General features: G+C 46.2%; 1 protein-coding gene across 1 annotated transcript; it reads left to right on the plus strand.

Moving 5' to 3' along the window:
* The first annotated feature begins 2,706 nt into the window (after nucleotides 1-2,706).
* Nucleotides 2,707-5,838, plus strand: LOC139060997 (uncharacterized). Its single transcript, XM_070540373.1, has one exon. It carries the CDS (start codon nucleotides 2,902-2,904, stop codon nucleotides 5,755-5,757), a length of 2,856 nt encoding a protein of 951 aa, XP_070396474.1. The 5' UTR covers nucleotides 2,707-2,901; the 3' UTR covers nucleotides 5,758-5,838.
* The last annotated feature ends 10,424 nt before the right edge of the window (nucleotides 5,839-16,262 follow it).

Consider the following 16,262-nt stretch of genomic DNA (forward strand, 5'->3'; position numbering starts at 1 on the left):
TGACAGCACGATGGGCCCCGTCTCGTGTCGAACTACAAAGCGGTAACAGTGATTAACTGGTGCAAAATAGTCACAGTCAATAAGCAAAACAGTGTGCGCGCATCATCATACAATGCACTGACGTCATCGTGGCCGCCATGTTTGGGTACTAGAGCAGCGACAGCTGCGCCCGTGACGTCACCTGAAAACCATTTATACGCATAAGATCCTGACCGAAAAATTTTACAAGAAACGAGGCCTTCCTGCCTGTTGCTGCGACCGGGCACCCGGTGACGGCCCGTGTCGAGGGACAAGCAGGCTAATTCTTGGGCTAGTTGGTACGGTTTACTCATAATGGCAAAGGCCTTTAGCGCAATTCAAAAAAAGACGGTGTCATGACAGAGACACAGGACAGCGCTATCCTGTGTCTCTGTCACGTCCCTGTTTTTTTTTTTTTTTAAATTGTGCTAAAGGCTTTGTTTGCCACTGTGAGTCGAGGCAGCGTGATCTGTCGAGCTTCTTGCTGTGCGAGAGCTGTCTCCCTTTGAAAGACGAGGGGCGCCAACGTCCGATGAGCGCAGGAATTGCCCAAGCGGCGACGCCTGCGCAGGCTGGCACGTGTGTGCAGGAGGTGCTTCCGGGGGCGCGCCGACGTCTCTGCACGCCTCGACCTGAGGAAACGTGTCGCAACTTGTCTGACTTGTCCGCTTCGCTACACGTTCGCCGCAGTAGAGAAAACATAGCCGCGGCCGACGTAACTCGGTTCTTCGCTGGCCAACGGCCAGTTGCTGCTTTGCGTGCGAATGAAGGCATTGCCGGCACGTAACTGAAGCACATCACGACGGCTCATTCGTAACACTTGTATATAGTCCTGATGAACCAGCTTTTTCAGGCTGTCGAGTACAGGCTTGTTGCAAATTAAAGTTAGGCGCACAAGTTAGTCAGGATCAAAAAACGGGTGGGGGGGAGGGGGCAAGAGATCCGATGCACCCCAGTCGTCTACGCCTATATGACTCTCCATCAGCGCGTGCGCACGGCGGCAAATGAATCTGCTATACGTTGCAAAAGGGTTGAGCATTGAGTTGTTGGTTCATTGAACCTTTTGGAGAAGCGCTAAGTGGCGGCACGAAGAAAGGCACCAATACTATACTGCAATACCATTAGCTGCAATATTGTACTATACCACTCATAGGTAGCAAGTGTGCAAGAAAACAGAGAGAGAAAAACAAAAGGGGTGGAAAGACAGGCAGGTTAGCAAGTGTAAGTACCGGCTGGCGCTTCATCAACGTATGTAACAGGAGCCCACTCAACACCACAATAAGAGTAATCACCGTCAGCTAGCTCAACCACTTGAAGCCAGCTATAAAAGGCGGCTTCCTCGTATGTCTTTCGGAACTAGAGCAACAATCTCAATTCCAGATGAATAAACAACGTTTGACTGATCTCATCTCCGCGGTATTTCCCGTTGCTAACATCTTGCTGTTCTGGACCGTGTACGTTTTTTTTTTTTTTGGGGGGGGGGGTGAGATTGCATTCACTGACCTGATAGCAATCTTATAGAGCTTGACAAAATTCTGCGCTCCCCCATTAAAGTATACATTGCTCCAGTCTGCCAGAATTCAAGCTACCGTGCCAAATCAAGTAGCGACAATTGTGTGCTAGAAAGCACATTGCGCAGAATAACATTATGTTCTCAAATATAACATCGAATAATATTATAAAATGTGTGGTTACGCAGTACTGGATTATATACTCGTGTAAGATAGACGACAGAACAGAGACAAGAGTCGCACTAAGAGCGCTCGTCTGTACCTTGTCAGAAATGCGTTGACTGCTACATAACACTGTCTTACAGATCGAAAACACCGGGCGAAGTTCGAACGACTGGCTCATACAGCTCGCCTACAAATTCGAGTACAGACAAAGGAGCGCACTCTCGTCCATCCACGTATGAGTTACGGCAGCCAGTCGATATTTCACAAGTGTGAAGCGATACCAACCAATATCGATACGCATGAAAGCAAAAGACTGGAGTCCATAGGGATAAAAAAGCAAATGATTGTTGCACGAGCAATTCCTCTCTGAGACTGCAGACTCGGGAAAGAAGGAGCTGTAGACCGCTCCCAATACGGCTACACGGCAAAGGTGTAAAACGTGCTGTTTTGTTGCATTGTTCAAATGACTGTCCGCGCGTGCTTGCTTCGTCGCCGGAATGCTCTCATATCGCCCCGTGTATCAATCGTTTGCTCATTTATCCATTTATTGCGCGCAGACAGAACCGCTGACAAAATACTTGGTACTTAGCACTAAGTACTTAATACCAAGCTCAGTGCCAAATGCTATACCTTCACACATTTCCCATCTAAAACATGTAATCTATGACGTATTTCGCGTTCTCTAATTGATTCCCACGCATGCAGTCAGCAGAAGCACAGCCTCGGAGATCGTTTTCTGCTATCCAGAGACAACATAACCTCTCCAACGCGCCTCGCACGCTGGCAGTCTGCCGGGCTCTTGCGATATGGAAGCCGTTTAACCTCGTACCGCCGGTTTCTTCGCCTGAATAAAAAAAAAAGAAAAAAACGCTCGCCGCCGGGAAGCGGACGAGCGCCGTTAGACAGTCGTATGCAGATTGCAAGGGCTCTGGAGAGTGAGCTATGAGCAGAGAGAGCGTGAGAGTGCTAGCAGCCGACGCGTTTCCTGCAAAGAGTTGCGACAGATGGAGCGATAGTGGTGGTGGCGGTAGGTGGCGGCGGCGGCTTCGACTGCGAGGAATGCGTCTCCTTTCGGTCGGGTCTGCCGACGTCGTTGCAAGTCTGCTATCTAAGGCCCTCCTCGTAGAGAGGGCGTGTTATCTGCTCTCCGGGAGAAAAAAGAAGCTCAGTTGCTCACTGGCGCGCAGTATGCTAGGAGCGTTACACGATGGCCGACGAATGCCGGCCCAGGTCTAACAGAGGTTGCGAGTACCCGCTGTATCCGGTTGACATAGTTTATCATAGTGACCGCCACCGTGGCGAATGTCGCGTCTACGTCTTCGCTAAGAAGGTCGCGTGCCCGGACCCGTGCAGCAGGCAGAGGCTCGTTGTCCTCGAAGTCACGGGATGGATGCCATACATGTATCTCAAGGTGAAGGACGGTGACATCGGCAATATGGTGTCTGCCATTGGTGATTGCATTGGACAAATCAAGCAAGACTACGTGGGTCGGGAGATTAGGTGCGACTACAGAATTGACACGTCAAGCGACTTGACGTTCATCGACGGCTATGGCTACCACCCGGACGACGCCGAGGAACGATTCATCAAGGTATCTATTGGTGATCCAAGTGTGTATAAAAAATTTGCCGAGATCGTGCCATACGAAGTGTACATGGCGCAGGTGGACCATGTGTGCCAATTTAAGGTCGACGTGGGGCTGGCCCATCCCAACAAACTCCTCGTCTTGGGGCCTGACTTCGAGTACGACGAACGGAGTTCACGCTTTGTAACGTCGGTGCGCAACCTCAAGACAGTGGACAACGTCGATAAGGAGACTCCCGTGTTGAAAGCCATGAGCATCGACATTATGTGCATCTCTCAGTCCGGTAGCTTTCCCAAGGCCGAAAACGAGGACGACCAAATTATCCAGATCGCTTCAGTGGTCACTGCGGATGTGCTGCGAGCCACCCACGACAGCGACGACTTTCGGAAGTATGCCTTCGTTGTCGGATCCTGTGACTCCGTGGATAATACCGAAGTGAGGCATTACGACAGCGAGTCCGACATGCTCGAGGGGTTTTTGAGTCACGTGGTGTCGATGGACCCGGACGTCATCACGGGTTACGAAGGGCGCAGTTTTCATTGGCCCTACATTCTGGAAAGGTTCAAACGTTTCCAGTTGTGGCCCTCGTTTTCACGACGCCGTTACGGCGGGATCTGGTCCCACTACGTGCACGGCAATAAGGAGGTCGTTTCGTCGCACGATCGGATTCTGGTCGACATGCGTGATGTAATCACGGCCGAACAGAAACTCAGGTCGTACAGCTTGGACTTCGTCGTCAGAGAGTTTATACCAGGTGAGGTGCAGTTGGAAGATGTCACGTATGAGCAGGTGAAAGAGTTTCACGAGGGCACTTCTGCCACGAGATCCAGGATCGCCGGATGCTGCGTGAAGCGCGCTCTCATGCCGCTGAAGCTCATGATGAAGTTCAACACAATGACTTCCGTAATCGAAATAGCCAACATAACGGGCGTCCCGATGCGTTACGTATACAGCAGGGGTCAACAAGTACGTGTCATGACCCTCATCGCCAGGGAGGCGCACGCCCACCGAATGTTATTTCCAACAATGAAGAAGTCGGGCCAACAAGGGTACTGCAGTGACAGCAGTGATGACTTTAATGATTCTGATGATGAAGAGGAAGCCAGTGCTAAGAAACCGGCCTTTCCTAGAAAGAGAAAGGCAGAAAGTAGCGATCTAAACAACACGGGATATCAAGGAGCCAAGGTGCTCGAACCAAAGGTTGGATTCTATCATGATCCGGTGTGCACATTGGACTTTGCTTCCCTGTACCCGAGTATCATCATCGCTATGAACCTGTGCTACTCGACTCTTCGCCTGAACTCGAAGCGGCAGACTGAGAATACGGAACGTAAAGCAAATCAAGACGAAGATCGTTATGAATATGAACAAGGAAAACCTTCCCCGGAGGGGGATGTGTTCGTGTCCGAGAGTGTCAGGAAGGGAATCTTGCCGACGATTTTGGTCGACCTTCTGAGAGCAAGAAAGCAAGTGAAGGAGGAGATGGCCGAATTCGAGCACGACCCGTTCACGCTGTCACTCCTTAACGAGCGCCAATTGGCCATCAAGAAGTGTGCGAATTCAGTGTACGGCTTCACGGGTGCCGTGCGCAATGCAATCCTGCCCTGCACTGAAATTGCCCGATCTGTGACAGCCTACGGCAGAACTCTGATGGACAAGACGGTTTACTACGTCGAAAAAAAGTACACCCAGCACGAAGTGATTTACGGGGACACAGACTCGGTGATGATCATCTGCCGAGGCAAGACGGTGGCAGAAGCCATGGAGATGGGCAAAGCACTGGCCGAGCTAATTTCGTCGCACTTTCCTCGCCCCATACAGCTAGAGTTTGAGAAAGTGTGCCGGCCGTACCTGCTTCTCGGCAAGAAGACGTACGCGGGCGCCGTGTACTCTTCCAACCCCGACTCACACGACAATGTCGAAGTCAAAGGCTTAGAGATGGTACACAGGGACTGTTTGCCCTACCTGTCACGCGTCATGGAAGCTTGCATCCACGAAATGATCGTGAATGTGGACATACCGGCTGCTCAGGAAACAGCCAGAAAGGCACAGGACGACCTGCTGTCGGGTCTCGTGGACATTGCGGAACTGACCTTGCGCAAGAAGTACGACAAGGCAGACTACAAAAGCCACTCGCCTCATTTGCATGTTATCGAAAAGAAGAAAGCTAGGGGGGAGAAACCTCCCAGCGTGGGTGATTTGATTCCCTACGTCGTATGCAAAGAGCTCGTGACGGACGAGGAGGAACTTCCAAAGGAGTATGAAGATCGGCCACAACAGTTCGTCAAGCGCAGAAAGCGCTACTTGCGCAAAATGGCATACAGGGCTGAAGATCCGGCGTACGTGAGGAAGCATGGCTTGCCCATTGACTACGCCTACTACGCGGAAATCCATTTGGAGAAACCTTTAAAGAGACTCTTTGCGTGCGTACAAGGTGGGAAGCCTCAGACTGCCACCGCCAGCTCCGCAAAAGACTGAGTGAGGAACCAAGAAGGAAAAGAAAATATTTTCTGAGAAAAAAAGATACCTTTCTGTTTTCAATAAACGGCTTAGATTACATTGGTCTTGTTTTTTCTCATGCGTCGTCCGCTGTTTGGGACGCAGCATGCTTCTCTAACCCCACCGAGAATACTGGCGCAAAACTCAACCGACATATTAAACAGTGGCTTCGTCCATATTTTCTTTTTATCGCGGCCGATAGAAAGAACATTCTCGGACAGTCTAGGAACCTCGGTAACAGACCTTATGATTGTTTCCCGGATTGGTCCGGTGTCTTCTTTACATAAGCAGATATGTTGCAGATAAGCGAACAAAGGAAATCGTTGGCCTTGGTCGACAGAGATTAGGTCGGTACTACTGCTGTCGTCCGCGGTGCACACTGATTCAGGTAGTTGTACAGCGAACCATAGGATATCGGTACCTGTCCATAGGTCTTGCACGTTACATTACACCTCTCTCCCCTTAGGTGGAGCTTCCATAGCGAAGAAGTTGCCGTTTTTTTTTCGCATTGATCTGTGCAGCTGTGGAGCTTGCGGCTCTATGTCTTGATGACTTTTTTCTCCATGGTGTTTATTTATTTATTTATTTATTTATTTATTTATTTATTTATTTATTTATTTATTTATTTGTTTGTTTGTTTGTTTGTTTGTTTGTTTGTTTGTTTGTTTGTTTGTTTGTTTGTTTGTTTGTTTAATTACCCTCAAGGCAATAGGGCATTAGCCAGCGCCGTGGGTGCAACGTTAATAAATGCAACAGAACAGCAGCAACAACAGAAACAACCCAATACAATTGATGACCATAACACGAATGATGGCCATATTGACAAAGCAGGTTCATAGCAGTACTTTTAAAGGCATTTATATCTCTAATGGTGGCAACACTGCATGGAAGGCGATTACAGCATGAACATGTACTGGCAATAAATGGGTCATAGTGACATGTAGTGCTTGAAAATGGAAGACCTACTTTAGGACGCTGATCAATGCGTGTTGAACTGTAGGATGGCTTTGTTAGTAACCTGTCCTTAAGGAATGACTTGATATCATAAATCCTTTGAAATAGAAAAAAAAAGGTTTAAAGTTTGAATCCTTAGCTTTAAGAACCACTTTAAATTTCACTTTCTTCAGAGTGTAGCGTAACTAATGCTATGTAGTGCGATTTTGTATGTCATCATTATCTCCTTCGTAGTAGCAGTGTGATCTCGTAGTGTGGTTGTTTCTTCTTGTAACAATTAACTAACATTTAGCATTGATATATTAAATATTTCTTAGCCTGTATACTCTGTCTTCGAATAGTTAGGGTTCTCTGCTCATAGCATGCCGATCGCTATCTCGTTTGTGCGGTAGTTACAAAGCTGATTCTATTTCGCCTTTTATTTTTTTTTAAATAGTGCCGATATACTTGTGCTATGCTACCGCTTGCCTTGCCTATTGTGGGGCCTTGGGACACTTTCAAAGCACGTTCGTGGGTAGATTTTAGTTCCGGCCTGTTTCCATTTGTTATGATTGATTGATTGATTGATTGATTGATTGATTGATTGATTGATTGATTGATTGATTGATTGATTGATTTATTGATTGATTGATTGATTGATTGATGCGGATAACAAACGCTGCGTTCGGACTAGAGTTGGTGCGTGTGTACGACTATACCTAGGGACGGCGATGGAATAATGATGGGACAGAGAGAAAGCGTCCCAGTGCACAGCGCTACAGTCATAGACTACTCACGTCGGGCCCCCTCAAGAAAGACGATATAGAATAAGGCACTTATGGACATATGGTCTGTACACGCATTCATGGCTGTGCACCACCGTGTGCCCCTGAACACCTTTGCGTACTTTGTTCTCGTGTTCCGTGAGGCACTCACTCAAGCATTGCTCAGTCTGACTGACAGCCTCACTACAGCGATGAAGAATACTGTACGGTATGTACCGGGCTCTCGTACAATTGACATAAATGCACCTATTACAGTGTTCATGCTGCATGTTTTTTTGTCCCTATGAAAACCAACACGTTACGATCGTTACGTTCGAAATGTGCCGCAGTTGCTGCTTCGGCAACTTTTCAGGCGTGGACACAACTTTGACGCCGGTACCGTTGCCACTCTGCACGGGGCCTTGTGCCACTCCGTGTCACCTCTCTTGCGTTGCCATCAGTACAGCGCTGCCCATCGCTAGGGACTTAATTTGCATAGACTCGATCCACCGGCAGCTTCGCTTAATATTACAGTACGTGAAGGCAGGAACGTGAAATGGGGCACGAGGCTGAAGGCTGGTTTCTAATTCGTGAAATTCATGTGTTCAGAACTTTGCCGCTTGCTTGCTTGTTTGCTTCCTTTATACCTTGGCGTTTAGACGCTACATGGTATTGCGCAAGAAGCCGAAGATTATACGGAGGAGAAACATAAAACCGGAAACAACAAGTACAATGAAGGGTAAAGTGGAAATTATACAAAAATAATAAAGTAAGCTCAATTAATTTACAAAGACTTTTATTTTCTTTCAGGGGAACACGTATGCTTTATGAAAGGGTAGTAAATTTAAAAGCAATAAATTGAAGTTCAATCTAGCTTTGCGATGTTGGGAAATATGATTTATTGAATCAGTAAATGAGCCAGGTATTCCCGTTGTGTGACAAAGGAATTCGCAGGTATACGTTTCTGTGGCTGAAGCCAAACGCAGATTCGCAAAGGAGAGACTATGATGAAGCATCAACAGAAGACCAGTGGGAGGCCCAGCTCACAAGCCCGAGTCCTGAGGACCAACTACAGCTGGTAAACAGATCTAGGCTATCAGCACAGGTCCACGGCTACCTGAAGTAGGCTGGCCGCCCACCTCCGGAAATCAACACCTGAAATGAAGTTTATTCACTCACTAATGTTTGATGCTGGTTTGTTCATGATTTTATTTCCACTTTTTCTTCTTGTCTTGCTACGCTTCTTTCTTAGTCTTTGAGAAGGCGGGCATGGTGTTCCTCTTCGTTCATAACACCGAATTCGAGGTGGGCAGTGGGGGCGGGGGGTGGGAGGTGGAATGGTCAACTTATTTTATTCGCTAGCAAAGGGGCATGTACACATTTGAGCCTACGGCACGGCAGCCTTCGATGGTCAGATGGCCTCCCCCCGTCCGGCAGCACAGAATTAAAACGGACGAACGAGGGGCTTATCTACTGTGCGCACCCTGGCCTGGCCACAACTGGCTCCTCCGGCAGGCTGGCATTATAGTGTATTGGAATATGGTACTAGAATAGCATGCTAGGAAAGTATTGAGTGCCCATCTGAATCCAATACAATATCCTAGCACACTCTAACTAGTACAGTGTTTATCCTGCGTATAGGGAAACTCATGCTTGCGATAGGCGCGAGGTAACTACTGTCATCGCGTCCTTGGTAATTGAACAGTCTAGGTGGCTAGACTCCGGCTCCGAACCTAGCTTCTTTCTCGAGAGTCGCTTGATCGTCGCATGAACCGAAACGGCAAAAGGTGACTTGGAACCAACAAAATGGGACAGCTTGCCAGTGTCCTTCCGCGAGAACGACTGTCTCGTGGTTTAGCGTTATCAGTTTTGCCAGAGAAATTAAGAAGGCTGTCCAGCAGCACAATGGCAAATTACAGTCCGTTGTCTCTCCTGTCAGAGAAGTAATCGGGCCCATCAAATGAAGAGGCGTATCTGCTCCCTACCACCCCCCCCCCTCCTGCCTTCTACTCTCCTAACCTTTTTGTTTCTGGTTTAGCTTTTTGGTCTCCGATACAGCAATAGCCGCAGCGCATACGTGCATCAGTTATCGCAAGGAAACAACAGAGACGACTTACAGTTCCTTTCTCAGACAACACTCAGACTTACAGATTGTTTAGGGCCGGACAACTCGAGGGTGCAGTGGACACGTCCTGGGACTGAGAGGGGAAATGGTTGACGTCAGTGTCTAAGGCAACACTAGGAGTTACACCCGAACATCGATAGAGTAAATGAGGCGTTGCTCACGCATCTCGAATCTCAGTGGCGCCGGCTACTTATTTCCTCGCTTTATTGTCTGGTTCTCTGGCATTCAGTAGAAAGCTTTGCCAACCCCAGAAACGCAGCGGTGATGCAAACAGGGCAAAACTTGGAAACATGCGCCGGCCGCGCGGTCTCGCTGTCGCAATATGCCTCCTGGTATTAACGATAAACTTTTATTGATAGCTGACCAGTATACATGTATATGACACTTACCGCAACTAGAGAAAGTAGTCAAGCAAACTATACTGCGGGGTTTTCAACAAAAGTTACTAAGGTTTTCAACCCACCAGGGTTGCGAGCTAAGCCCCCTCTAGTGTGCACATATTGTTCCTTCGTTCGTGAAAAGTTGCGCTGTCTTTTTTTCTTTTTTTTCTCCAGGGATGCATCTATATACGAACCAGCCCAAATATCAGATCTCGTGAGTGGTTGAACAAGCAATTCCGCAGGAACTAATGTTTCGACACATAAATTTTACCTTTGCCAGGGAAGCGAGTGCTCCTGTGGCGAATACAAGTTTACTCGTCGTAACATTGGCACCGGGATAGTGCTTGCTCGACCACTGTTCATCACTTCAAGCATCCATTTTGCCGTGAATCTAAATCTTGCTTGAACTGCTGCCACCAGTAGTTCATTTTAAGTGTAACTTCGTTAGCGTATCCTCAATTGATGCAATGCGCCCCCAAATAGAAGAATCCAGAAGCATAAACTTCAGCGTTCCGGGTAAATCCGGGTAAAACAGCGTTAATTTTATTAGAAAATTCATATACACACCCGAACATCGCCTTCAACAAATGTCTCAAAAACGCTGAAAACGACAGCGAAAATTACAGTTTGCTGAACCATGCCGATTAAATGCCGGAATGCGCCACAAATCACGCTAGCAAAGCGCATATATATATATATATATACATATATATATATATATATATATATATATATATATATATATATATATATATATATATATATATATATATATATATATATATATATATATATATATTAGAAATGCTCACGAATACATCACAGGTGATCACGGTAAGTATGGAAATCATATCCCTGGTGGTGCGAAGAATCCATGGTCACAACTTTAGGAAATCGGACCTGTGTTGTGTAACAATCTTGGATTATCTGTTATCTCATTCAAGGATAAAACAAAACGTAGTAACCAAGCAAGACGCAGCAAAGCGTAGCAAGAACGTCACGCGCAACCTGTGATAAGAATGAGCAGCGTCGCAGTAAGAGCGATCCGTCGCCAAGTGTTGGTGACTACCGTATGTACTCGCGTAATGGCCGCATGTTCTTCTTTCCGAGATTTGGGGTAAAAATCGGGAGTGCGGCCATCACACGAATAAAAACATAACATTCTATTTTTGGAAATGTTTTCTGCGGTTTTTATGGAATTACAGTAGTCCCTTATACTAGATCTGGCTATTCTTGGCTATTCCCGTAGCGCGTCACACGCTGGCTGGAACAAATGGTGACGTCTCAAAGACCAGCGACGGCAGCGTCTCGGAGGTTGTGTTATTGCTACCTGGAAGCGCCGAAAACTCGGCATGTCATCCTTGTTCTGCTGCCAATTAAAAAAAGCAGCTTTGGAATTGTGGCACCACCCAACAGATAACACTGCCAACATCATAAAATATCACGAGTGCGGCTTATACGCGGGGACTATATATATATATATATATATATATATATATATATATATCAATGAAAAGTTCTTTAGGTCCGGTGCATAGGTAGTTGAAGAACAGAAGGTGCACCCTTCCTAACTTGAATCTTTAGTGTTCTTAACATTTCGGCCGTGGCACGGCCTTCGTCAGAATAAACGTAGTAATGTGCGTGCGTGTGTGTGTTTGGGGGGGGGGGATTTTTTTCTTTTGCAAAGTACTGGGTGCGGCTTCTTGCACGGGTGCGGCCATTACACGAGTGTGTACGGTATATGGCGATCTGCTTTCCTGAACGTGAAGTCCTGAGTCTGCAATGATTGTAGTATTTTTTTTGTCGGTCCTGAATCAGTGCCTGTGCCTTCTGCTGCTGCCCTCAGACCGGGTTTAAGGCCCGTCAAGTTGCTGCGAGCAACTTTTTACTTAAATCCCCCATAAATTGTATGTTTATGGAAATAAAGGAATATTGTATTGTATTGTATTGTATTGTATTGTATTGTATTGTATTGTATTGTATTGTATTGTATTGTATTGTATTGTATATTCCCAATAGCGGTGGCCGCATCCCCGTAGAGGCGAAGTGCAATAATTTGGTGAGAACTGAGCAATATGTGTACCTTAAAGAACACCACGTGGTCACAAAATTAATCCTCAGTCTCCCATCCCAGCCTCTCTCGAAGATGACTAGGGACTTTCGGAATATGGCACTGCAACATGAATAACCATGAAAACAAGAACGTTGAAAAAGTGCTCTGCAAAAAGAAAAAGAGACCTTGTTTACAGCCAGAAATTTCGGAGAGACATTTTTCTCATTCTTTATTTTATGTTCTATTATAGCTTGGAAAGTGCATTGAACAATATTGGCAGCATCTTACGTAAAATAAAATCGGGCCACCCACACACCACGCCCATCACCAATCAGAATCAAACTTTTACGCCGAGCTTCTGTTCGAAGACCTTTTTTTTATTATTATTGCTTTGGAAAGCACGTCCCACGTTGTTCAAACGCAGACGCCTTATCAAATACGTCCTCTCGACAACATAAGATGAAAACTGAAGTTCCTCTTTCCTCATGGAGGTGCGCAGATTTTGATATTGTCTCCCTTGTCCTTGCACCTAAACCCTGCAAAAGAAAAGTAATGCAAAACAAAGTGCGCAATTAAAAAAAAACTGTTTTTCCCAACTCCCAGCGATTGTATCACGCTACGAAAGAAAAGACGATGACGCAGCAATGATTCCTGAACAATTCGTTTCTTGTGAACTGTGTGCAAACCATGCGAAATTGCTGTCATACAGTAATATACATAGTTTACTACTAACCGGCAATAATTACCCGCGTTGACACAGCACAGAGTATAATAAGGCCAAGATGTAGGTCAGGACAGGCAATGACTATATTCCATTTCACCGTGGAGTTCTGTAAAGCTCAAATTCGCTCAAATTCATTTAGCGTTGTTCCAGGACTGCGCACCCGTTCCACTCCAACACCGATCCGAAATTTTGGACTTCCCTTCCTTTCTCACTCTATCTGTCCGACTGGTTCCATCACTCCATTCCAATTCCACTCCGGCTGTTTAATAACGTGGAATGATACCGAAATCAATTGAACTCCTGAGTCACCACTCCGCATCTCTGGTGCCCGTACATCTTCAGCAGCACGAGCAAGACGTTTCACGTATACCACTGTGGCTACATCACCGACACAGCCAACCCCATAATTTTTGTTTCGCCTTTCTCGCTTCATTATAGCTATCATGATCCTTTCCAGAAAAAAAAAGTAAGCATTTCTATGCGAATGCGTGCACTCCCCGAAAACACAAGTTATCTTTCTCCCATTTCAAGTGCGTACGCTCTAAATAGCCCTATTTTCTCTTTTTTGTGGTTTATTATTATTATTATTATTATTATTATTATTATTATTATTATTATTATTATTATTATTATTATTATTATTATTATTATTATTATTATTATTATTATTATTATTATTATTATTATTATTATTATTATTATTATTGCTGCTACTACCATTACTTACTCCTACCAGGTGTGATTACACGCTGAAGAGACACTGAGCATGTGGAAAAAAAATCGGATTGTCAACGACCATGAAACCAGAGATTACAACCACTGTGCCTTGAACGAGAGGGAAACAAGGAGGGTGCGCTTTTTTACAAGAACAAGAGAGGAAACAAAAACGTAAGCCGTTATAGCTTGCCGGCAAAAATAAATGTTCGTTAGGTGACAATGACATTCAACTTACGGGGCTCACAGGGGCAATATTTTTCGTACATGGCATCAGAATTTCCTGGCATGGAACAATAATGGCCGATCTCCGCCTTCGGTGCACACGTGGTCTGGTCGTCCTTCAGACAACACTCGTTGCCCCCGCACTGTTGGGAACCTTCGCAGTCCTTGCCTTCCGTGCCTCCCCACTCAACGTAGCCCTAACGAGAAACAGTGTAAAACGAAGCCGGCTAGCTCCCTTAAAACACATCTTATCTTTCACTTTAGTAAAACTTCACCTATTTTTACGTCTTATTTTTTCTTTCGTTTTCTGTGTCACACATACAGCGTGTGTGTGTGTGTGTGTGTGTGTGCGTGTGCGTGTGTGTGTGTGTGTGTGTGTGTGTGTGTGTGTGTGTGTGTGTGTGTGTGTGTGTGTGTGTGTGTGTGTGTGTGTGTGTGTTTCACTGCGGACACTATAAAGCACACAAATTTTACCGGAATCACATCAATGCAAATGAATTATATCCCCAGAAGGGGATCATTTACCAGACAGAAACCTAAGCAACCGGTGCACTATTAGTAAACTAATTATATTATCTACCCGTTTTAGTTAGAAAAGTTACGGCAGACGTTTACATTCAAATGTCGACGCGAATCATCATAATAATCTAATTTCGTTTCTCTACATTTCAATATGTACATGCAGACCGAAAAAACTCTCGTGTAATTGTTCATTCAATTTTGCTCATTGCGCACTATAGGCACCGCGAGAGAGAGACAATAATTTTTTTTATTTTGAGCAAGCGCAGTGTGCACTGCAGTGGGCGGCCTCCATATTCCAGGTCCTGCCCTGCTGCTGGAGTGGATATGTCTCGAATAGCGAGTAGTACGCACCTCTAGTCACAATAAGATAGCAGAAAAGAAGCCCGCCGGCAGCCTTCATTTTGCGCCGCACTTCTACCTCACAGAAACGTTGGAAGGAACAGTCGCGCTTTGCGGTGCGGCGTGCGTAATCGGGTAAACTGAACGACTGATTTTGTCGCCAGTCATTTTTAACGGTACAATGCTGTCTCATGACTTTCATTGCGAATCCCTTCAACTTTGCAAAATAAACGTGGGCATCGAAACTTGTAAATATGAAATAATTCATGTAATTAGTTTAATTTATGAATGAACTGTTTGTTTTTTTCGCAAATGATGTCCACCTGGGCAGCTAAATCATCTGCAGTGACGTAATTTGAGAAGCGTTGTAGTTTCTACTTTCATGCAGAAGTACTGGAAATGAAAAAAAAAATCACCAGATACAACCTGCCTTGTTGCAGTCTATATACAGCGAAGCTTACATGGCAGAGTTCATCGGCACCTTCTCATCGGGCTCAGGGATGCCCCGAACGAGGACCTCTGCTATGCAGTGCACCTTTAAACGCAACCAGCTTTATAGGGGTTGAAAGAGGCAAGCTGGCTTTCTGCGCGATTTGTTTAGGGTACCCGACCTCCCCTTGGAGGCCCAGATGCGACCGTCCACGCGGTTGCCAGGTGGCGCTCGACGTGAGTGACGAGTAGGGTGCCTCGATGTCCTCCTCGCCCGCCTCTAACGGAGCGGCGGGTGACGAGGACATCGAGGCACCCTAGTGACGAGTGACGCCGAAGGGAAAACATGTACACATTGGAAGTTCCTTCTCAGCGCAGCAGGGGTAGCGCTTCAAAGCGATAAGATGTTTTATCTGATTTTTCACTGACTTGGTTATAAGTGTTATGCTAAACGAGCAATCTACATATATTGTTTGTCATGCCTTTCAGTTTCTTGACCTTGATATAAGTAGGTAACGAATATTTGTATTTTTCTACAATTAGGGTACACTTGTACAACAACACCTTGTTAGTACAAGATAATCATCGGTATTAGGAGGAACCGACGTGTGCGTTGTTCTGAGAGCGAACGTTCCTTCGCGTTGGAAGAAACGCGATTTAAGTTGGTACGCGATGCAAACACGGTAGCTATAATATTATGTGTCGGATATGCATGCGAGGGTCGCTACGTACTAGACCGTCTGGAGATGGACAAGCTATCTAAGCGGGTTGGGAAGCTAGAAAATTAACTCACGAGCGAGCCGAAGGAAATTAAGTAGGTAGAAGTTAAGCTTGCCAACGTAGACTTGAAGCTGAGGAGCACCATTCCGCAAAGCAGTGGGTAACGCTCAGATGCGAGTACCGCCAACGGAGCTGGCTCCGAAGCAAGAACAGGTAAGCAAGCCAAAACCCCAGCACGCAGGCAAGTGGTGGCGGACATGTCGGTGAGGCTCCCGAAGGAGCTACCATGACGTAAGATGAAAACAAAACGAAGGGCAAGGATAAGGACGTCCTTGTCCTTGCCCATAGGCAAGTATAACAATGGAGGGAGGGCATAGCGGCCTCAGGTGCAGCTTTCGGTGGCAAGAAGGAGGAAAAGCGTCGAGTTGTCTTTGCTGTAAATTAAAATATGCGCAAAGTAGAATCGGTGATAACTGCAAGGGATAAGTGCAGGCGAGCGAGACCAGATTAGCGCGCTTCCGGGAAAACCGATTAGGGAAGCGATAGCGAAAGCCAA

Source organism: Dermacentor albipictus, chromosome 6 (genome assembly GCF_038994185.2).
Source record: "Dermacentor albipictus isolate Rhodes 1998 colony chromosome 6, USDA_Dalb.pri_finalv2, whole genome shotgun sequence".
NCBI classification, from domain to species: domain Eukaryota; kingdom Metazoa; phylum Arthropoda; class Arachnida; order Ixodida; family Ixodidae; genus Dermacentor; species Dermacentor albipictus.

Coding starts and splice junctions, on each gene's coding strand:
- LOC139060997 (XM_070540373.1), top strand. CDS start 2,902: ATGGCCGACGAATGCCGGCCCAGGTCTAACAGAGGTTGCGAGTACCCG.